General features: G+C 36.1%; 1 protein-coding gene across 4 annotated transcripts in view; it reads right to left on the bottom strand.

Moving 5' to 3' along the window:
• The window catches only part of GLMN (glomulin, FKBP associated protein), a 70,642-nt gene that overhangs the window by 2,164 nt on the left and 43,272 nt on the right, over nucleotides 1-25,206 (bottom strand). Inside the window, exons 9-17 of one of the 4 annotated variants that reach the window (XM_036257169.1) lie at nucleotides 24,729-24,782; nucleotides 23,313-23,343; nucleotides 23,118-23,207; nucleotides 22,228-22,269; nucleotides 22,052-22,125; nucleotides 20,034-20,118; nucleotides 19,159-19,268; nucleotides 18,282-18,345; nucleotides 12,917-12,961 (exon numbers count right to left, since the gene is read on the bottom strand). In XM_036257169.1, coding sequence (XP_036113062.1) covers nucleotides 12,932-12,961; nucleotides 18,282-18,345; nucleotides 19,159-19,268; nucleotides 20,034-20,118; nucleotides 22,052-22,125; nucleotides 22,228-22,269; nucleotides 23,118-23,207; nucleotides 23,313-23,343; nucleotides 24,729-24,782 — 580 coding nt within the window. In that variant the 3' untranslated portion in view covers nucleotides 12,917-12,931. Of the gene's footprint in view, nucleotides 1-12,916; nucleotides 12,962-18,281; nucleotides 18,346-19,158; nucleotides 19,269-20,033; nucleotides 20,119-22,051; nucleotides 22,126-22,227; nucleotides 22,270-23,117; nucleotides 23,208-23,312; nucleotides 23,344-24,728; nucleotides 24,783-25,206 lie in introns of those variants that run through there. The other 3 variants (XM_036257166.1, XM_036257167.1, XM_036257168.1) reach the window with 3 other exon arrangements.

The raw sequence follows: 25,206 nt of genomic DNA, 5'->3' as shown, positions 1-25,206 counted from the left end.
AAACAAGACTAAGACATGATCCTTGCCTTTCAAGGCAGAGTTTACTGTTTAATAATACATTCATTACTACATCTAGTTATTTTATGTGAATACCAATCAAAACAATACTTTGGTCAGTACACTTACTGCTGTGCTGTAAGTGTACTTACAAGTTTGGGCAGCTTCTGCTTTTGAGATCTGTAACTTATAAGTTTTATCCACGAGAAAATTATTTGATGATAATACACATGGTCTAAGACATTTCTCTTTCCCTATAAACATTCCCACAATGACTCTACTTTATATATCCCTTCAACTCTTGATCCTTCAATGGATACCCCTGTCACAGATGTTGTTGATGATAAATGTAGATGGAGATTTTACCAGCTTAGGACATCTTAAGTTTATTTGGTCATACATATTAGAGGTTTTTATTCTAAGAGCATTTCTTCCCATAGTACCAAAGGAGGTGAGTCATAAAGTCTTAATTTTATTTTAAAATAAAAAGAGAAAAGAAAGTTCACTGGTATTACTAAGGTTTCAGGTAGTCTTTACAAAGGAAAACAACTTAGGTAAAAAAGGGAAATTTAGGAAGTTCTGGTCAAGATGGTGGCACAGGTAAACTCAGTACTCGAATCCTACAGAACAACCATTCAGAACTTCATGAAATCTAGCTGAAGTCCTACAACTAAGGTTATAAAGAAGAAGCCACATCAAGACTGGTAGGAGGGATGGAAAGTAGAAATGGGCTGGTCCCACACCCACGTGTAGCAGATAAAAACTGGGAGGCATATCTCCACTGTGGAGGTACCCTCCTAGTAGCAAGGGGACCCACCCCCACATCAGGTCCCCAGCCCAGGGTTCCAGTGCCAGGAAGAGAAGTCCCCATAAATTTTGGCTATAAAAACCAATCGGAGACTTTAAAAAGAGAATCCTAAAGGCATCAAGAGGTAAGCAACAGGTTACCTACAAAGAAACCCCCATAAGGCTATCAGCTGACTTCTCAACAGAAACACTATAGGCCAGAAGGGAATGGCATGAGGTAATAAAGGTCATGAAAAACAAGGATCTGAATCCAAGACTACTCTACCCAGCAAGGCTGTCATTCAAAATAGAAGGTCAAATAAAGAGCTTCCCAGACAAAAAAAAAAGGCTAAGAATACATTAGCACCAAACCAGCATTGCAAGAAATGTTAAAAGGACTGCTGTAATGAGAAGAAATAGGAAGAAAAATATAACCACACTAAACAAAAAATGGCAATAAGTACATACCAATAATCACCTTAAATGTAAATGAACTGAATGCTCCGATAAAAAGACACAGAGTAGCTGACTGGATAGAAAGCATGACTTATATATATGTTGTTTACAAGAGACCCACCACAACAAAAGACTCACATAGGTTGACAGTGAAGGGATGGAAAAAAATCTTCCAAGTAAACGGAAAGGAAAAAAAAGCTGGGGTAGCAATACTCATATCTGATAAAATAGATTTCAAAATGAAGGCCATAACTAGAGACAAAGAAGGCCACTGCATAATATTGAAAGGATCTATCCAACAGGAAGATATAACTTTGGTAAACATATATGCACCCAATATAGGAGCACCAAAATATATTAAAAATCTGGAGGACTTCAAAGGAGAAATAGCAATACAATCATAGTAGGGGACTTCAACACCGCGCTGACATCACTGGATAGATCCTCTAGACAAAAAATTGGCAAGGAAATAGAGACTCTAAATGAAGCACTAGACCAAATGGATTTAATAGATATCTACAGAGACTTACACCCCAAAACTACAGAATTCACATTCTTCTCAAGTACACATGGGACATTCTCAAAGATAGACCACGTGTTAGGACACAAAGCAAGTCTCTACAAGTTCAAGAAGATTGCAATCATATCAAGCATCTTCTCAGATCACAATGGCATGAAACTAGAAATCAACTGAAACAAGAACATGGAAAGACATTGGAACACATGGAGTCTAAATAGCATGTAATTAAACAATGAATGAATTACTAAGGAGATCAAGGAAGAGATTAAAACTTCTTGGAAACCAATGAAAATGATCACACAACACACAAAATCTATGGGATGTAGTGAAAGCAGTGCTGAGAGGGAAGTTCATAGCACTAGAGGCCTACCTCAAGAAACAAGAAAAATCTCTAATAGACTACCCAATCTCACAACTTAACTAGAAAGCAAACAAAAAAGAAAACCCCAGAGCAAGTAGATGGAAGGAAATAGTAAAGATCAGAACAGAAATAAATGACATGGAGACCAAGAAAAAATTTCAAAGGATCAATGAAACAAAGAGCTGGTTATTAAAAAAGATAAACAAAATTGATGTACCCTTAGCTAGATTCACCAAAAAATACAGAGAACCCAAATACACAAAATCAGAAATGAAAGAGAAGTAACAACTGACACCACAGAAATACTAAGGATACTATGAATAATTATATGGCAACAAATTCGACAATCTAAGTGAAATGGACAAATTTCTAGAAACACAGTCTCCCAAACCTGGAACGGGAAGAGAAAGAAAATTTGAACAGATCAGTAACAACTAAGGAAATTGAAGTAATCAAGACTCTCCCAGCAAACAAAAGCCCAGGCCCAGATGGCTTCACGGGGAAGTTTTACCGAACATTCAAGGAAGAACTAACACCCATTCTCCTCAAACTATTTCAAAAAATCAAGAAGATGGAAGACTTCCAAACTCGTTTTATAAGGCCAGCATAATTCTAATTCCAAAACCAAAAAAAGATACTACAAAGAAAGAACACTACAGGCCAATATCCCTGATGAACATAGATGCCCAAATCCTGAACAAAATACTAGCAAATCGGATACAGCAATACAACAAAAAAATTATTCACCATGACCAAGTGGGATTCATTCCAGGGATGCAAGGCTGGTACAATATTCGCAAATCAATAAATGTGATACACCACATGAAAATGAAGAAAACCACATGATCATATCAAGAGATGCTGAAAAAGCATTCGACAAAATCCAGCACTTGCTTCTGATATAAACGCTCAGCAATGTGGAAACACAGGGATCATATGTCGACATATGATAAAGACCATATATGAAAGATCTACAGTGAACATCATACTCAATGTGCAAAAACTAAAAGCATTTATTTCCCTTAAGAACAGGAACAAGACAGGGATGCCCACTTTCACCACTCTTATTTAACATAGTACTGGAAGTCTTAGCCACAGCAATCAGACATGAAGTAAAAATAAAAGGGATCCAAATTGGAAAGGAGGAAGTGAAAGTGTCATTATTTGCAGATGACATGATATACATAGAAAACATTAAGTCTCCATCAAAAATCTGTAGGTTTAATAAATGAATTTGGCAAAGTAGCAGGATACAAAATTAACGTCAAGAGATCGACAGCATTCTTATACACCAATGATGAAGTCAAAGAAAGAGAAACTAAAAAAACAATCCCATTTACCATTGTGGCAAAAAAATTAAGATAACTAAGAATAAACTTAACCAAAAAAGTAAAGGACCTATTTGCAGAAAACTAAAGGACATCAAAAAAAGAAATAGAGGAAGATATAAAAAAGTGGAAGCACATACCTTGTTCATGGATTGGAAGAATTAACATCATTAAAATGTCCATACTACCTAAAGCAATCTATAGATTCATTGCAATCCCCATCAAAATACCGATGACATATCTCACAGAACTAGAACAAATACTTCAAAAGTTCATATGGAACCAAAAAAGACCTCCAAAAGCCACAGCAATCTTGAAAAAGGAGGACAAAGTTGGTGGGATCACAGTACTGGATATCAGATTATACTACAAAGCTACTGTAATCAAAACAGCCTGTTACTGGCACAAGAATAGGCATATAGACCTGTTGAACAGAACAGAGAACCCAGAAATGGAGCCAAGACATTATGTTCCATTAATATTTGACAAAGGTGGCAAGAGCATACAGTGGAGTAACGACAGCCTCTTTAATAAATGGTGTTGGGAAAATTGGACAGCTACATGCAAATAAATGAAACTAGACCATCAACTTACACAATACACAAGAATAAACTCAAAATGGATAAAAGATTTAAATGTGACCCGTGGATCCATAAAAATCATAGAAGAAAATGTAGGCAACAAAATTTCGGACATCATACAGAGCAGAATTTTCACTGATACATCACCTAAAGGCATCAGAAACAAAGGAACAAATTAACACATGAGACTACATCAAACTAAAAAGCTTCTGCACAGCAAAAGAAACCACCACCAAAATGGAAAGGCAACCCACTATATGGGAGAGCATAATTGCCAATGATATATCAGATAAGGGGTTAATTCCAAAATATATAGAGTACTCATACAACTCAGCAAAAGGAAGATAACCCAATTTAAAATGGGCAGAGGAACTGAATAGACACCTCTCCAAACAGGACATACAAATGGCTAAGAGACATATGAAGACATACTCAACATCACTAATCATCAGAGAGATCCAAAATAAAACAACAATGAGGTATCACCTCACACCTGTCTGAATGGCCATCATCAACAAATCATCAAACAAGTGTTGGCGAGGGTGTCAATGGAGAAATGGGGACTCTAGTACACTGCAGGTGGGAATGCAGACTGGTGCAGCCACTGTGGAAAACAATATGGTGTTACCTGAAAAAGTTAAAGATTGAACTTCCATTTGACTCAGTGATCCCACTTCTAGGAATATACCCTAAGAAGCCTGAAATACCAGCCAGAAGCTGTGGTACATATACACAATGGAGTACTATGCAGCTGTAAGAAAGAAAGATCTCTTAACCTTTGAGACGACACGGAGGGACCTGAAAAGTATTATCCTAAGCGAAACAAGCCAAGCAGAAAAAGACAAATACCATATGACCTCACTTATATACGGAATATAATGAACATAACAGTCTGAGGAATTGGGTAGACCCAGGGATGTGGAAGTAGGGTACAGACTGAGAGCCCTGAGAAGAGGGGGTGGTGGTGGGAGGGAAGAGATAAACCACAGAACTTACATGCATGTACACATAACCGATGGACACAGACAACAAAGCCAGGTATGGGATGTGGGGGATGGGGAAGAGGGTGTCAATGGGGAAAAAAAGGATAAATGTCTGTAACAAAAATAAATTAATAAATATTATTTAAAAAATACGTATTTTCTAGCAAATAATAAAAAAACAAAAACAACCCAGTGGAGATTGTGGCTGAGTGAGACAGCGGTGGGAGGAGGGGTGTTCCTGGAGTCCCAGGTGTTTCTCTCAAAGGTCCTGTGCAAGGACTTACCTGGACTCACTGGCTCTGAGTTCCAGTGCCGGGACAGCAGTTGGAAAGACACCAGGGACATATGGGAGCAACTGACTTGTCTGGCATAAAGGCAAGAGCTGGGGGGCAGTTTTCTCCCAGACAGAAGTGCTGGCAGAGGCCATTGTTTCTTTTCTGAGCCCTGCCCCACAGAGCCAACAGGTGGGTGCCATCAACCTGGCTCACACTGTTTGCCCTGACCTGGTGATTCCATGAGGCCCTGCCCTACCCAGCTTGCAAGCCCACTCAAACTGTTTCTAGTGACTTTTCCATATGAATAGCCTGTCTTGCTTCAGACTTGCCTAAAATCTCCCACACAAGCAGCATCTGGCCTTGGCATGCTCTGTACCACTCGCTAAGTGGCCCCAGGCCTGGCACTAGGAGCAGCTGCCTTGGTTAGTAGCTCGGCCTCTCCTGAGCCCCTCCAAGCCCAACACATGTAGCAGCCATCTGAAAATCCCTTTGTAGCTCATGTCAGGTGGCCCTAGGCAGGACACAGGTGGTGGCTGACCTTGGTCTGCACCTCCTGGGAAGCCCCAGAGCCACTTCCAGGACACACTCAAGAGGTAGACTGAACATGCACCAGAGCCCCATTTAAGTACTGCTCCATGGGGTCTGCCCCTGTACAGCTGAACTTCCACGGCGGTTGCAGACAGTTCCTGCAGCTGATCAGCCTGGGGTTAAACTCCTCCCACTGACATGTCAATGGCAATCAAGGCCCAACTACTACAGAAAGGTGTAAACAGTCCACAGGGATTGGGGGGGAGGGGCACACCTGGAGTGCCCAGCTTGGGCAAGTGGGGAGGCTGTGCCACTGGACCCTACAGGAGACCTATTACATAAAGCTACTCTACCAAGCCCTAGAGAAATAGTAGCTCTACCTAAAACATAGTAGCCGACACAGGGAGGCTGCCCAAATGAGAAGACAAACATGTCCCAAATTAAAGAACAGAACAAGACTCCAGGAAAAGAACTAAACAGAATGAAGATAAGCAGTCTACCAGATGCAGAATTCAAAACACTGGTTATAAGAATGGTCAGTAAACTTAGGGGAAGAGTAGATGAACTTAGTGAGAACATGAACAAAGAGATAGGAAACATAAAAACAGAACTAGTAAACAAAAAAGAACCAATGAGAAGTGAAGACTACATTAACTGGAAATGAAAAATACATTACAGAGAATCAACAATGGAGTAGATAAAGCAGAGGATCAAATCAGAGATCTGGAAGATAAGAGCAGAAAACACCCAATCAGAACAGCAAAAAGAAAAAACAAAACAAAAATAGGATAGTATAAGGAGCCTCTGGGACAACTTCAAGTGTACCAACATTTGCAACAGGGGGATGCCAGAAGAAGAGAACCAGGAATTGAAAACCTTTTTGAAAAAATAATGTCAGAAGGAAACAGACATACAAGCACAGGAAGCACAGAGTCTTAAAATAAGATCAACCCAAAGAGGCCCACACCAAGACACATTATAATTAAAATGTCAAAGGTTAAAGACAAAGAGAGAATCCACCCCCCCCCATTTATTGGTTTTTAGAAAGACAGGAAGGAAGAGGGGGAGAGAGAGAGAAACATTGATTGGCCACCTCCTGCATGCTCCTTACTGGAGATTTGGCCCACAACCTGGGCATGTGCACTGACCAGGAATCAAACTGGCGACCTCTTGGTGCAGGGGTTGACACTCAACTACTGAGCCACACTGGCTGGGCCAAAGAGAGAATCTTAAAAGCAGTAAGAGAAAAGCAGCTAGTTACAGTATCTACAAGGGAGCTCCCATAAGACTGTCAGCTGATTTCTCAACAGAAACTTTGTGGGCCAGAAGGGATCGGCAAAAAATATTCAAAGTGATAAAAACCAAAGATCTATGCCCAGCCAGAGTGGCTCAGTGGCTGAGCATCGACCCATGCAGCGGGAGGTCGCTGGTTCAATTCCTGGCCAGGGCACATACCCAGGTTGCCCACTTGGCCCCCAGTGGGGATCATGCAGGAGGCAGCCAATTGATGTTCTCTCTTATGATCGATGTTCTCTCTTATCAATGTTTCTATCCCCCTCTCCCTCTTACTCCCTCTCTAAAATCAAAGAAAAAGAAAAAGATCTACAACCAAGATTAATTACTCTACTCAGCAAAGCTATAACTAGGACAGATAGTTTCCCAGACAAGAAAAGGCTAAAGGAGTTCATCACCACGAAACCAGTATTAATTACAAGAAATGTTATAGATCTTTAAGATGGGAGGGATGTTGGGGAGATGTGTGAAAAAGGTGAAGGGATTAAGAAGGACAAATTGGTAGTTAACAAAACAGTCATGGATGTAAAGTACAGCATAGGGAATAAAGTCAATAATATTGTAATAACTATGTATGGTGTCAGATGGGCACCAGACTCATTGGAGTGATAACTCAGTAAGTTATATGTCTAATCCCTGGGTTATACACCTGAAACTAATATAATATTTTATGTCAACAGTAATTGGAAAAAAAATTAAAGTGGGGAAAAAAAAAGGAATCTTAGGAAAACACTTATCCTTAACTAGAACTATACTACTGGAAAACCTAATTTGTAATGAAACTTATTTTGATCCAATTAGCAGGACATTTTATACACAGCCCTCCAAATAAAATCTACCCATATCTACATTGAATAATTGGTAAACTTCGGTGACTGTCACACATATCTTTCTAAATGTCCTTTCTCAATGCTCGTATAATGCTAGGAAAAGTTCCTGGGAGAAACTATCAACTTAAAACCTCAAAAACATGTATACATTTTCACTCAGTGTCTATAAACTTATCCAGGGGAAATAATTAAAGATATATGTTGTCATGATTGCACAGCAGAGATGTTCACAAAAATTTTTAGTGAAAAATTAGAAGTAATGAAAATATTTCACAGTAGGAGGTTGGTTAAGTAAACTGTGATATATCTATAAAACGGGAAACTACGCCCGGGCCGGTTTGGCTCAGCGGTTAGAGCGTCCGCCTGTGTCCTGAGAGACCCGGGTTCGGTTCCCGCTAAGGGCGCGTACCTGGGTTGCAGTTTGTCCCCGGCCCTGGTTGGTCGTGCGGGTGGCAGCCACTCGATGTGTCCCTTTCACATCAATGTTTCCCTCTCTCTCTCTCTCTTCCTCTCTCTCCCTCCCACTCTATCTGTACAAAAAATGGAAAATGGAAAAATGTCCTCGGGTGAGGACTAAAAAAAAAAAAAAATATATATATATATATATAAAACGGGAAACTAAACAGCAGTTGAAATCCACTTTGTTACATATTGGTCAGTGAAAAAGGTTACCAACAGTATGATTCCTATAGTGTGATCTCATTTTTAAAAAAGAGAAAATTATGTAGAGATGTGCTGGCATAAAGGCTAGGGTATACACTATATCAACAGTGGATACTGGGATTTTGATTATTACTTTTCTTTTTGCTTATTGAACCTAATTTTTAAACAATGAAACTGTTTTAATTGTATACTTTGAAAAAACATTTAAAATTGTTTCTAAACTTCAATTTCCATAATATAAAGGTTTTTGTCTTCTTGTGGACAACACGGGTTATGTAGTAGTGCAGCAGGCTGTTCTTCAACCAGGGCAGTCACATAGGATATTGAGCATGTTACTCTACCACATGTACTCACTGCTCTCAATCTCTGTGCACCCCTCTCTCAAGTCTTATCTTTTTCTGTCCCTTTCTTAAACCTTCTTCTTTCCCTTTATTTCTAAGTTTATAGGTAGAACTCCCTATTACTAACCAGTATTACTGAAGGCTTTCAAGGCTATAAAGGTTGCTGATGACCCTCTACAGATCAAAACACATGCAAATATAAGGAAGAGTAAAGAGAAATGCTTTTACTCACACCTAGTTCTGTCAAATGTAAACATTTACCACATTCACTTAAAAAAAAAAAAAAAAAAGGTAAGTATTGAGAGTAGATAATAAATACAGGAGTGTTTTCCCTTTACAGGTTAGTAATTGACAAAATGATTCTAAAATTTATGATGGACAAGCAAAGGTCCTAGAATAGCCAAAATATTTTGAAGGACAAAGTTGCAGACTTAATACTACTTGAGTTCAAGACTTACTATAAAGCTACAGTAATTAAGATAGTATGGTACTGGTAAAAGAACAGATATAGGTCAATAGAACAGAATAGAGCCCCAAAACAGACCCACATATGTATGGTAAACTGATTAAAAAACTTTTTTTTAATCCTCACCTGAGGACATTTTTTACATTTATCTTCAAATGGGGGTGGGGGGTAAGAGAAACATCAATGTGAGAGAGACACATCGACTTGTTGCCACCCACACGTCCCCAGGGAAAAACCAAGCTACATGCCCCTAGCAGGAACAGAACCTGGGACTCTCTGCTCTGTGGGCCGATGCTCTAACCGCTGAGCCAAACTGGCCAAGGCCAATGTATCTTTTATCAAACATTTTTCTTCAATGTTTTACATTTATCCTTTAGAAAGTAATGATTCAAAGTTTATGAGAGAAACGAGATGTGACAATACATGGAATGTTATTATATTCAGATTGTATTCACTATTAATATTTTATTCATTAATGCCAGGAATATGTATTAGTTAAAGCAATTACATTTAAGCCTTACTTCTTTAATAATAAAGTTTTTTGCAACCCACAGATAAGCTTAACATATGGAAATATATAATCATGTTTCCTCTATCATTTCAAATTTCATTCCTTAGGCATGCCAGAAAATCAGACATAAAAATTTTGCTACTCAAATATTCTTTGAAATTATTTGTCAAATGGTATTACTTTTCAACTAGAAAAATATGATTATTCTTCCTGAGTTCTATGTCCTACTTAGACCTTTCCATAGGAAAAATAAATGAACTTTGATATGATACAATGGTATGCTTAGCTCTGATCACTGAATAAAAGTTTCAAGAGTGGCTACTCAGTGGAATTTTAAAATAAACAACTTTCACCACCTTTACAATATGTCTATGTATGATCTAGAGGGATTTCCATAGATACTGATGCTTTCCAAAATAAAACACACAGATTTCAAACAACTTTAGTAGTGTTTCTGATAATTTAAAAAGATAACTGCTACAGTTCTGCTGTTACTTGTCATTCCTGTAAAAAATTTCCACTTTAAGTTTTAAAGATCCACAGTGTTTCCAATTTAGTAACTACTGCCAAGAAAACTTACTAACATAGTCTATCATTTTCATGGGACATTTAGTTTGATGAAATTATTTTACATAATCTTAACTTTAAAGTCTTATATTTTCATTCTTTTTAAAATGTGGCTCAAATGAAGTCAAAGTTTACTAATTTTATAGTCAATATATTTCCAAATATCGTCACTACACTTTCAGATCAGCAGTTCAACTTGAACAATGTTATGTATTTTTTACTTATTATTTTTCTTCTAATAAAAAAGATTTTGAGTGCAATTTTATACATGCTGGATGAAAGTTTTGCCATTGTCATGAATTTGAGGAAAAAAGATAACTTCTTCAATAGAATTCATTCTGCAAATAGATTAAAATAATTTGATTGTAAAACTTAACAATTGTACAAACAGTGGGTACATTTAGCTTCACAACTAACTTCATATTACTATAACATTAAAATGGCCTGGCCTGTGTGGCTCAGTGCATTGAGCATCGTCCCTTGGACTTAGAGGTCCCGGTTCAATTCCCAGTCCAGCACGTGCCTAGGATGTGCGCTTGGTCCCTGGTGGGGGGTGTGCAGGAGGCAGCCAATTGATGTGTGTCTCACATCAATGTTTATCTCTCTAAAAATCAATAAAAACATAAAAAAATTAAAATGTTTAATATTACTTCTCCTTTGGTAATGGTCAAACTGACCGTTAAATGCATCAAAAGGGATGTTGGTAAGCAATGCTCTGAACATCTTAGTCCTAGCCAATTTGTTATATTCCCTCCACTTTCTCACAGTGTTCTTTGCAATTGGTCACAAAATTTGTAGCAATATCCATAACTCATTATAAATCTCTACAAGCAACCGAATGTTTTCAGTTATTTTGTATTCCATTTTGTAAAAGTGCTGGTCTGACGCACTAAAGTGATTTTAGGACTCACTAGTATGTTTGATTATAATCAGAAGTTGGAAGAACACTGCTCTAAATTATATACCTAGGGGAGGAGTTGCTGAGTCAGAGTAGTCATTCTTCAACTTCTTTGGGTAATGCCAAATTGCTCTCCAAAAGTGATTATACCGATTTGCTTCATCACTGTTCCATATCCTCACCTATGCTATCTACCTTTTTAACGTTTGTCATTCTGATGGGTATGAAATGGTATCTTATTAGTTTTAAGTTGTATTTCCATAAACACTAGTGATACTGGGAATCTTGTCTTGTGGTTATTAGCCATTTGGGTTTCCTCGTCTGTTGGTTGCCTGTTCAATATCTGTATCTTTTGCCTATTTTTCTGATTTGTGGTCTTTTTCTTCACATTTTATAGTTATTTAGGTATTTTTATACTAATTATTGGATGGAGGATTGAAGTTTTTTCTCTCACTGTGACTTACTTTTGCAGTTTGTACACATTTTCTTTTCTTGAATAGGTCTTAGTTTAAATGTCACTATGTTTATCAATATTTTTGTTGTTGCTGTTAGTGTTTTACTTAAGAAATCCTTCCCTACACTTAGGTCACATAGATATTTTCCTTTCAAAGATATTCTAAAAATCTTCAACTTCCTTTTCAAGTCTTTAACCTGTTTGGAATTTTGTTTTGTGTATTATGTGAAATAGGCATCTAATTTCTCTACCATATAGGTGATAAATTACCCAGCAACATTTACTGAATACTACCATTCTTCCCTTCTAATTTGTAATGGCATCTTCACTTCACACAGGGAATACAGTACAATAGTGAATAAAGAACATGAGCTCTGAGAGACTGCCCAAGTTCATAAACTGGCTGCTCAACTAACTAGCTATGTGATTTTGAGCAAGTTATACTTCCCTCACTATGCTTCCATTTCCTCATCTATAAAATGAAGAAAACTAGTACCTTGTAGAAGGATTAAATGCATTTTTATACGCTTAAAGTACAATCTGGAACATGGCTCTCAATAAATATAAATTACCATTAGCATCATTATATATTAAGTTTCCATGTATATGTTTTTTTTTTTTAAATCCTCGCCTGAGGACATTTTTGCATTTATCTTCAGATAGAGCAGGAGGGAGAGAGGGAGGAATTGAGAGAGAGAGAGAGAGAGAAAGAGAAAGAGGAAGAGAGAGAGAGAGAGAGAGAGAAACATCGATGTGAGAAAGACACATCAAGTGGTTGCCACCCACACACCCCAACCGGGGCTGGGGACAAACTGCAACCGAAGGACATGCCCTTAGCGGAAATCGAACCTGGGACTCTCCGGTCTGCGGGCCGACCTCTAAACTGCTCAGCCAAACAGGCCAGGACAGTTTCCACGTATATCTATTTTTAGGATATTATATTCCACTGGTCAATGTATCCAATCTATCACTCCCTATGGTAGGTAATACCATACTAAATTACTGTGGCTTTATAACAATTAATGGTATCTGGCAGACAAACTGCCCTCCACATACCTTGTTCCTCAAAATTGCCGTGGCTACTCTTGATCCTTCACCCTTCCATGTGAAATGTAATATCAACCTATCAAATGCCATTTTTAAAAAAAACACCCAATTGGTATTTTGATTTGAATTATATCAAATTTTTAGATTAATTTAAGAACTGACAACTGTAATGATACTGAGTTTTTCCATCTACGTGCATACATCATTAATTCTGTACTTAGTGCCTTTTTTGTATCTTTCTGTTATACTTTTTCCATAAAGTTTTACACATATTTGTATATGTTTTCCTACGTATCTCATGTTTTTGTTGTAACTATAAATAAATTATATTTTCTAGTTGACTAAGAATTTTTATTATGAATATATCAAATGTTTTTAACTATCTACTTTAATGTATGAATTACATTAACCTTACATTACTGGAAACACAACTTAGTCCCATTACTTAAATTTTTTCCTAGATTTGGCTTGGTAATATTAGTATCTATATTCATAGGTCAGATTAGTCTATAACCTTCTTCAACATACTATTCTTGTCTGTTTTAGTATTATGGTCATATCTTACTAAACAGACTCAAAACATTAGTCATAAGCATTCTTTTTCTAGTCTTTGCAACATTGTATATAACTTTAGAGTATCTGTTTCTTGAAATTATGCTAAAATTTTCTGACCTTGTGATTTCTCTTAGATTGTTTGTGGCAGTTTTAAGTTGTATTTTCTAAGATAATCCATTTCACTAAAATTTTCAAATTTATTGGTATGTTTTCATGTAATTTTCATACCCTTTTTCAATCTGTGCTATATTAACAATTATACTAGCTTTTAAATTAATATATTGTCTTTGTGAATTTTCAAAATCTTGCCAGAAATTCATTAATAATTTTGTATTCTTTTCTAATATAAGCATTTAAAGCTAGAAACTTTTCTCTTAGCCATATCCCACAAGTTTTAACATACAGCATTTCATTATCATTCAGTTCTAAATAATATTCTTTTATCATATATAGGTATCTCATAAAATATATTTTATTCATAATTCATAATATATAGAGGTTCTCAAACTTCTCAAGTTAGAAATGCAGATTTCTGTGCTTTACTTACAGGCTTTGACTGACAAGATTTGGGGCTGAACCTAGGAATTGGTATTTACATATATCTTAAAAAAAATGCCCATGTGATTTTGATTAGGAACATATGTTGAGAAACAATCATCTAGAATGGCCCTGTCCAATGCCAATGAGGAACTAAATTTTTAATAAAAATAAATAATTTAAAATCTTAACAGTCATATGTGGCTACTGTCTACTGTATTGGATAGTGTAAATCAAGGAGGTCTTTATTTAAGAACTTAGCTGCTTTTAATAGCAGTAATTTAATACACAGCCCATAATCATAAAACTTAAAATAAAGGAATAAATTTAGGCTAAATTTCTGCCCATTTTGTTCAGCATAACACCACAATCTGTCATATGATGAACAACAGTAACAATTTTAGAAGCATGTAGGAGTGAAGAAGCTATGGAAATAGTATTTTTTCTTTAACATTAAGGCTACTAGATCTTTCCAAAAAACTACAAAGAAAATTATTTTATGATTTATTTTATCTTGAATGTCTAGAAAAAGTAACTTAATACTTTAAACAATTATAAGGATGAATATTTGAAATGTTCACAAATGCTGGTTTTGAATCTTATACCCAAGCAGTCTCACTGATGAGGTAGTTCTGAAATCTTTTCAGTTCTAAAGCTTAACTATACACTCCAAAATTCCCTGCAGCCTATCTCACAAAAGGAAGACCAGGCAGTCCTATACCACAATGAAATTTATTGCCAGAACAAACCTGGACCTTGCAAAGGACATAGCCAACCATAATGAAGAAATAAAAAGAAGGAAATGTATGAGACCCAGTTTCCCCCTTTCTCTTAATTTGTATATGACTTGTTATTTATGAAGTAACATTGTAGAACTTCTATCACTTGTAATATTAAATAACATTTATCACCTTAAGTCATTTGGCTCTGCAAATGACATAAAAAAGGGGCATGCTTTAATCTTGGGGAAAGAAACATTTAAATGAGAACCCAAAATATGGATTATGTAGAATTTATATGTGTGTATATATAGCCCAGATATTTATAGTTTTCTTACATAAAAAGCATATATGCATATATTACATAATTCAATTTTAAAAAATTCCGGATACTTGTGGCCTTTACAATCTCACATGTCCTCCTTGGACTCTGCTTTCATTCTACATATAGTACAATCACAACTTATTTAAGAAAAAGAATGGGTGTAAGCAGGCAGATGGGAAAGGATATGATGGGAAAGGATATGAGGAGAAAGGACAGGTGAGAGATACAATTATTATAGGCTATGTATTTGAATATTATTGTAATTCAAAACAACTAACTCATATTTAAAGATACCTACGAAAGAACAGATAACAGAACATTAGGTATAAAAACTAAGTTGGCTTTACCAGTAGAGATGGAGGTTCAAGGTTCAAAGTGTAGGAGAAAGTGCCTATAATTTATGCGGACAGATAAAGAGGCATGAAATAGTAGGATGAGGAGTGTAATGACTTATGAAAAGAGTAAGTCAGTGACAATGACCCAAAATAGCAGGAAAAAGAAAAGGATTATTATTCCATTATGAATCACTGTTTTGTATTGAATGATTCTGTTCTTATTTAATTTTCCGATACAACTTCCTGATTGCTTTTCAGCTTTTCATCAGACTAGTTACTATCTCAGCACACCTACCTGCTCCAAAATAGGTACTGGTAGGAGTCCTTTGGAATAGAACTACCCACAATTCAGAATCCACAGAGTATCTTGTTTTTCCTTTAATCAAAATTTCTAAAAACTCAGAAGGTGTCATTTTTAATTAACCACAGCAAACAGATTTGCCTCTCATTTATACACATGACCTACTGCACTTGGGAGAAATGCTTCCATGATGAACCAGCTCTTAAACTGCCTGCAGGATGTTAGGTTGCCATCTTGGACTGTTTTGGTTTTTTTTGCTAATTTCCTTGGTATGGTAATTCTTATGGTAACTTGCATGGTAATAATACTTTGGAATATTTGATCCCTAAGAAAAAAATTTAAAAACCATTAAATAAGAAAACAATTTCATGAGCTGATTCTGCCCTTTTCTTCATCATATATGTTCAAGCCAAACAAAAATGAAACATTAGCTGTGAATATCACAGCTGACATTGCACAATGCTAAACTGCTCTATCTTCCCTCTCTAAGCAGAGGCCCATCTGCTGCCCCTGTGCTCCATATCTGATAAATCTATCAACTTTTAATCAAGAAGATTCTTTGTCTTCCAATCAGGCAAATCAGATCATCTGTATGGCCTTTCTGGATTACTGAAAAAGTAAAAACTCATACTTCACCCTAAGGACACCTTCCTAAAGAAGGGTCTCCACTGATGTTGAATTTTACTTGCTATCTTTTCTACATTTATCAGAAGCTTCTTTACGAGTTAGGATTTAGTGCATGATTCAAAGGCTCTGACCACTACATGTGAACTAGTGCAACTTATAGATCCTTTCATAGCATTGTGAAGAATAAATGATATATAGCACCTGGCCAATATAATGGTTGCCACTAGCAGTGGGTGGGAAGGGGTGTGGAGTGATGAGGTCAGAATTAACTGGGAAGGGAAACAGGGAACTACATGTGGTGATAGTAATAGTTTATATCTGATAAGGATTTGGATAACACAGATCTATGCATTTGTTAAAACTTTGTGAATATACACTTAAAATTTGTGTATTTCATTTTATGTAAATTTTTTTTTTTTTTTATCCTCACCCGAGGACATTTTTCCATTTTTTGTTCAGGTAGAGTGGGAGGGAGAGAGAGGAACAGAGAGAGAGAGAAACATCGACGTGAAAGGGACACATCGAGAGGCTGCCACCCGCACAACCGACCAGGGCCGGGGACAAACTGCAACCGAGGTACGCGCCCTTAGCGGGAACCGAACCCGGGTCTCTCAGGACCGCAGGCCGACGCTCTAACCGCTGAGCCAAACCGGCCAGGGCCATTTTATGTAAATTTTAACTCAAAGAAAAACTATAGACAGATATTTAACTACTTAACAAAATACATGCTAAAATATTTAGGGGAAAGTATGTTGATGTTTGCAGTTTACCTGGAAATGGAAATGAATCAAAATACTTAAGAGACTTATGGATGAATACACGATAAAAGTAAAGTAAATAGGTAGGTAAACCAGTGATTACTGTAACATCCTTTCAAACTTGGCTGTATGCTTGAAAATTTTCACAATACAGTGTTAGAAAAGAAAGAAGAACCCCAACTATTTTGGGCTGAAGAGGAACGATGAATAGGAGATCAAATCACTGAATCTACTAGATTTAATCAAAAGAGAAGCTAATTGCCACTTTTCTCATTCCATATCATGATTTACTTAAATTTAAACAAAAAACACCTCTTTGGCATCCTATATAAAAGTCAATTACGCCCTGGCCGGTTTGGCTCAGCGGTTAGAGCGTTGGCCTGCGGTCCGGAGAGACCCGGGTTCGGTTCCCGCTAAGGGCATGTACCTCGGTTGCAGTTTGTCCCCGGCCCTGGTTGGTCGTGCGGGTGGCAGCCACTCGATGTGTCCCTTTCACATCGATGTTTCTCTCTCTCTCTCCCTCCTGCTCTATCTGAACAAAGAATGAAAAAGTGTCCTCGGGTGAGGATAAAAAAAAAAAAAAAAGTCAATTACTTTCATTTTTTACTATTTTCTAAAAAAAAAACCAGATTAACAATACATGTGATTCAGGTAGTTAATAGACATGACACATAGGGAAAGCAACTATTAGAATAGAGTAGGTAGAGAGAAGATAAAAAGCAAACATAATTTTAGTATATGACCTAGCTCCTTCAAATAGTTTTATATTCATTGAATACCTCTAATGATGCACTATTAAAAACAACTCCAACTTCCTACAAAAAGTGCTGTTAACAGATTTTAGTGCTGAAAATGCTTCAGTTTGTTGTGTCTGATGGGGGGACATCAAATTATCAGATGGTTTTATTTTATACAGCTCAGACTAAATCATAACTTACAGGTGGAGGCAACTGAACAAGACATACAAATACACGTTGAGTTCAAAAAGGTTAGTTGATTTAGGACTTCCAACTTATCTACCTATTAAGCAATGCTTATAGCAAGAGGTACAAAAGGAAAAGGAAAGGGAAGCTGGATGTGGGGTATAAGGGCTCTTGGGAATTCACTTCAGGTTCCAGTACCTCTGTAGCTGGGTAAGATATGTAATACTGGCTTAAGTAGATATCGATATGAAAATCTGAAACATTCCTTACGTATTTTGAATATACTCACAGTTTCTTTTCCAAAAAATTCACTTACTTGATTGTCATGTTCATTATCCTTGATCACCAAATACCTCAATAAATTTAATGAAGCCATTATCCTGTTAATTAAAAATATATAATTTGTTACTTATAGTACAGTTTTATAAAATCAACAGCAATTTCAATGAATAAAGTAAACTATAATCTAGGGTATAATTTTATAATTATGTTTGCCATTAAAATCATAACTGACCCTTGAACAGGGATTAGGGGTACTGAACTCTGCACAGTTGAAAATCTGTGTATAATTATGTATTCCCTTTACTATAGCTTTGGGATAAGTAATAGCTTATTCCTCTTGTTCTCCAAGTTCACAAAATACAGCTGTGAAAAATACTCTTCTCCCCCCCCTCCCAAGGAAGCCTTGTTATCCTTAATATTTGAAAGTATCACCTATTGCTTCTTGAATTTTAAGGTTTTTTTAAATAAATGTTTATAACCATTTCTCAACATTCTTTAAGTATAATGAAAGTTAAATTTTACATGTTCTATATGAAAAATATGATGTCCTAGAAAACAAAACAAAAAAACCTAAATGCACACCCTTTGTATAAGTTTTACACATGAAATTCCTAGTTTTTAGTCACCAATGCTGTAGTTGTAAATCTCTATTAGCTATACTGGAATGCTGGGTATATTAAAGGTATAAACTAATACTATAATGTTGGGTATGTTAAAGGTACAAACTAATACTGTTGGTCACACTTCTGGAACAAAGGGTTTCAGATTTTGTTTTTACATAGTACCTAATTACTTAAATATGAAAATCTTCATGTAATTTTATGAATTAACCACAGATTTACATAAAATCATAAAAAATATTGTTTATTACTTCTCAATTTACTATGTGAACCTTAGTAATGATCACCTACCTATCTGAGTTTTGCAGTAGATCTGTTTCAGCACCCTCTGGGAGAAAGAGTACCAAATCTAGAAGGGAAATTAGTTGTGGTCCTGTAAACCATTTGTTGTTATGTGTTCTCTGTAAAGCAAAAGGAAAACTGAGAAAGGCTTTAATAACTTGATAAATGTGTTTTCTAATATCTTGATACTGCAAAAATAAACTATTACACAATTAAAATGTATACTTTTTTTCTTTTTATCCTCACCCAAGGACATTTTTGCATTTATCTTCAGATAGAGCGGGAGGGAGAGAGGAAGGAAGAGAGAGAGAAACACTGATGTGAGAGAGACACATTGACTGGTTGCCACCCACACAACCCCAACTGGAGCCAGGGACAAACTGTAACTGAGATACATGCTCCTGGCGGGAACTGAACCTGGGTCTCTCCAGTCCACGGGCTGACACTCTAAGCACTGAGCCAAACCGGCCAGGGCAAAATGTATACTTTTTAACTTTAATTTCCATTCTGTCATTTACTATTTCCAGACACCTGGGACAAACTCTGCCAGTTTGTGAAGACTGGTACAATCTTTTTCTCTCTCTTTTCTATATGGAATCACTGAGTATTCACAAACAGATTAGACTTCAGTTTCCATAACTATTTCAAAAGTGTACAGCAAAACAAAAAGTAATCATGTTAGCACCACAAAGAACACAATTTAAATCTGTAATTAAGAAAGTTTCAAAATAAAATAGTGGAAATGAGGAAAAAATATATACCCCAATATTAGAAATAGAAAAAATTCCATAGGGCAAAATCCACATTAATGTATTCCACAAATAAATAAATATATCCTACAAAATAAAATAAATTGATAATTGATACCTTAGCTATGCTCTTACCTTTAATGATATGTCAATTTGATTTTTGATATTTTGAATAATGAAGGCCTCCACACCTGAGTGATTGCTTGTGTTCAATAAACACCTTGAAAGCAAAATTACAATGCATTTGAAATTATCCTGGACTGCATTATAATGATGATACAAGTTTTACAAATTCAAATGGGCCATGTGTTATTTCTAGGAATACAAAAACCAGTGAAGACAATTAGCAAGGTGATTAACCAAGTATAAAGTCATCTATTACAGTTATTGCTCTGACTAGCAAATTCTATTTTAACTGAATCTCTCCAACAAAAAATTTCTATCAAATCAAATTTGAATCTTTTTATGCATATAGTTGCAGTGATTTAATATGGCAAGAATGAGCACTAGCATAATCACCTAGAAACTCCCCAAATTATTCCCTGTGAAAATACTTTGGTCTCGTTAGATTAACTTAATTGCAAAGAAAGGAAACTCAATCTGACCAGCTTAAGAAAAAAGGGGGATTTCTCGGAAGGAATAAAGGTAGAGCAGGTATAAGACCTAAGCATAAAACAGAGATTTCAGCCCTGGCTGGTTTGGCTCAGCAGTTAAGAGCGTCAGCCCATGGACCAAAGAGTATTGGGTTTGATTCCAGTCTAGGGCACGTACCTTGGTTGTGGTTCTGTCCATGGCCCTGGTTGGGGTCATGTGGGAGGCAACCAGTTGATGTATCTCTCTAACATCGATGTTTCTCTCTCTCTCTCTCTCTTTCTCTTTCTTTCTCTCTCTCTCTTCCTCCCTCCCTCCCTCCTTCCATCTCTCCCTCCTTCTACTCTGTCTGAAGATAAATGGAAACATATCCTTGGGTGAGGATTTAAAAAAAATAGAAAACTGAGATTTCATAAACCTGCTTTGACTGTCAATTGAAATGAAGATAAGATAGGATCACAAGTGTTAGTTCTGGCCAATTTCAAAGAATACTTCTTAGCAATTTAACAATGCCCAAATCTGTTTTTCACTTAACTAATTTTTAGTACCTAGGTGTCAACAAAATAAGATCTGCAGGCCCAATTCAGCCTGCTATTTGTTTTATTGGAACATATCTAGCCTCACTACAAAGACAAAATTGAACAGATGAAATAGAGACTGGCCAATGAAGCCTATATTTACTATTTGGCCTTTTATAGAAAATTGGCTCCCCCTTCCCTTCCAGAGATAGAAAGAAAGATCAATCAGCTGCCTCCTGCATGCACCCTAACTAGGGATCGAACTCACTACCCAGGCAAGTGGCTTGACCAGGAATCAAATCCACCACCTTTTGATGCATGGGACAATGCTTCAACCAATTGAGCCACACTCGCCAGGGCAAAGTTGGCTTTTTAACTCAGAGAGTTGCTTTCCCCCTCAAACAGCAGCATTAATATGCTCTACTATTAACTTAAAGTGAATAGCCTGTCAATGACTCAGAGCCATTAATTTCAACTGTGAATAATGGAAATTATTGACATATGTAAAGTTCTGGCAGGAGCCTTATCAATCTGGTTAATTTTTAAAGTCTTTTTAAGTTTTAGAGTAATTTAATTAGCTCAATAAAACATATTATTCATGTAATATATACACATATATATGAATCCATAATATTTAGTTAACCCTTCTCTACCTATCACAGATAAGAGAGAGAATTTATTATAATATGGCTTCCAAGTAGAGTTGAATTATCTTGAAACATAATGAAATACTATAACCTGGAATAATTTAAATGAAATTAATTTGGTTTTTAATCAACCACACACTTCACAATTAACTATTCTTTTTTTTTGATATTTTGTTCAGATAGAGTGGGAGGGGGAGAGAGAGAGAGAGAAACATCGATGTGAAAGGGACACATCGAGTGGCTGCCATCCACGCAACCCAACCAGGGCTGGGGACAAACCACAACCGAGGTACGCACCCTTAGCGGTAACTGAACCCAGGTCTTTCCAGACCGCAGGCCAACGCACTAACCACTGAGAAAACCGACCAGGGCACAATTAACTACTCTTGATACATACCTAAATAATGTATATTTGCCTTGAGAATCCAACTTGTTAATATACAGCTGAAGCATAGCTAAACCCTTTTTCCTCTAAAATGGAAGAAATAATATTGTTATATAATCTGAACAAAGATTAAATTGTTTATTAAAATTTCTCACTGTAACTCATTTAGTCCCAAAACATTTACATACCAATGTCTCGTCAGGGCAAAGCGTCATTACTTTGACTAAGCCCTGGAAATAAAAAATTTTAATTCAGATGTGAATAGATTCTATTGACTGCAAAGAAACAACTATATCATCAACAGTAGATACTGAAAATTCAGGGAAGTGAGAGCAGGAGATTTTAAAATGAAGTAAATTTCCCCCCAAAGCTTTTCATTCCATTGTTATATCTATAGGAAGCTAAGTACAATCCATTTTGTAAATGATATTGAGTGGGGTGTGGCAAAGTTGTAAATTCAGAAGTGAATGCTAATTTTCAATTATGTCTACAGTGGCCAAAAAATCACATCAAACATGTAGGAATATAATACATCATTTAAAATATTTAGGCTTAATGTACTAACAAAAGCCATGTTTTCTATTTAAATCATGGAAGAATAAGTCTGTAAGGAACTACTTGGCTATGAAAATAAACAGTACTAGCCAAAATATATCATAGGAGGGAAAAATAAAATGTCTTTCTAGTAAGGACTCAAAGCATGCCGTGATGAAGTCCTGAGGACTTTAGAATTATAGTTACATTTTCCCACTAGATAGTAATGCTGTCAACTATGACAGCCACTAGCCACGTATAACTAATTTAAGTTTAAATTACATCAAATTTAAAATTCAGTTCCTTAGTCACACTAGCCACATTTCAAGTGTTCAATGTGGCTAGTGGCTTTCATATTGCACCACACAGATAATAAATAGAATACTTCCACCATCACAGAAAGTTCTGTTGGACAGCATGGCAGTAAAGTTTTCAAAGGATATAGAGAAGGAAGTGAGAGAGGAGTCTGAAAAAGACCTTACTTTACTTAAATTCAGAATAGGAAAGGGGTTATTTTAGAGATTAGAACCCACATTTCACTTACCTGAGGCACAGTAAGAAAACTCTTGATTTCTAAGTACTGGTGAAGTAGACCGTTGTCTTCTATTCTCAACAAACTATTCTCCAACAGATCCTACAGATTAAAAGACATGCAGAAATAAATATATGGTAAAGTCAACAGCTATATTTGTTGACATGACTATGTAATTAAATTATGGTGGGTGTAAACAAATCTTACCAGTCCTTTGGAGAAAACAGACTCTTCTGTTCTGGAAGAGAATATTAAAATTTACTGATATGATTTTCTAAATTTTTTTTAGAATGATTCATTTTAGGAAAAAAAGGCAAAAATTGAAATTTAAATACTTTAAAAGTAAGTATCATTAAGGAGAAATTCTGTTTAAAAAACTTAAGTCAAAATTCTTAATCCATCTTTGTTTTGATTTGGCTACTTGTAACATCCAAATATGACCAAAATTCACCCACTCAGGGCTGTTTTCTTGTATCAAACCAATAGATCTTCAAACAGCAAATACTAGGATATCAATCATACCTGATGTAGTACTTTCTATTCCAGTTGATTTTCTGTTAAATCTTTTCAATTCGTTTTGTACAAAAAATTAAATGCTTTCCACTTGTGGTAATATTTTTTAAAAGTTTACAATCATTAACTAAATATTTAATATCTGTGGCAAAAAAAAAAATTATCTCAGGCTCTAGGTTCATGCAAGGAGTCAGAAGTGTTATGTTTTTGGCTCAGTTACTAAACAATTTGGAAATCTTAAGACTATAGCACTTAAGATTCAAGTCTGAAGTTCATACATATTCTCATTGTATGAATATAATGGAAACTAAATAAAAAGAATATAAAATCATTAAGACATACATAATACAGTAAATTTAGAGTTAATGACCACTTGTGCCAGGAGACCCTTGGAAACTCCTGCTTTGTAGGCTGAGGCTTGGTATTTGCCATGTTAGAAATTTTCCTTCACCTGGGAAGAGATGGAATTGATAAACTGTCACTAGTGTTCCTAGAGGATAGTACTGAAAGGCCCTGTCTGATCTCAAGAGATCATTTAAACATGTTATAGGGAAAGAAAACAAAGCGTATAGAGTTTGGTAAAATTCTTAAATACCTGTTACTCTGTAATTTTTAAAAAGAAAAAGTCTTGCTTCTTAGCATCTCAAATGAAAATGTTGTTGAATGATTATCACTGTCAATAATCTAAGTTTTAACAGATGGACTGAAGACACTTCCTTCTTTCTGATGCAGTTGAAATTGTATCCATGAAGCAAAAACATGGATTAATTGCTTTTATTGACCACCTCTCCTTAGACTGAGGAGGCTACAGTGTGATAGAGGTATTTTAACTTACCAACTTTTGAAATAAGGGAAGAAACCTCAGAAGCAGAACACTGGAAATCCCCTTATAAGACAATATTTTTACATTACCTTGGGTTTAAAATAAGAGATTTTTTTATGTAAACCTTTTTGACTCATTTCTGTCTCTGTTCTGCATATTTGCTTCACTGTTTTATAAAATAATCAATTAATTAAGGTCTGGCAAAGAGAAGGTAGTCTCCCCCGATCTTGACAAGGACTATTTTAGGACTACTACTTAATTCTGAGATGTCATGCAAATCATCTTACCTTTGCAGAAAGACTTCAATATGCCCCATATTAAACTGCAAAAGGTATGAAGGACTAAAATAGAAAAACACACACATACACGTGTACATATTTTTAGAAATTTTACATACTGTTATGGTTCAATTGTGTCCTCCTCAAAAAAGATGTGTTGGAATTCTAAACTCTACAACCTCTACCTCAGCATATGACCTTAATTGGGGTAGAAATGGGCAGGGGCAGAGGAGGAACCACCCCCCACCCTGGAGGTAAAGTGAGATCATTAGTGTAAGTCCTAATCCAATATGACTGGTGTCCTTATAAAAAAGGGAAATGGGGACAGAGACATGCATACGGGGAAAGTGCCATATGAACACAAAGGCAGAGAAGGCAGTAACGTATCGATAAGCCAGGACCATCAAGGATCGCCAGCAAACCATCAGAAGCTAGGAGAGAGGCACAGAACAGATTCTCCATCTCAGCCCTCAGAAGGAACCAATCC

The sequence above is a fragment of the Molossus molossus genome, unplaced genomic scaffold, assembly GCF_014108415.1.
Source record: "Molossus molossus isolate mMolMol1 unplaced genomic scaffold, mMolMol1.p scaffold_m16_p_12, whole genome shotgun sequence".
Taxonomy (NCBI): Eukaryota; Metazoa; Chordata; class Mammalia; order Chiroptera; family Molossidae; genus Molossus; species Molossus molossus.
The sequence above is the reverse complement of the archived record's forward strand: the minus strand, read 5'-3'. Positions and strand labels throughout refer to the sequence as shown.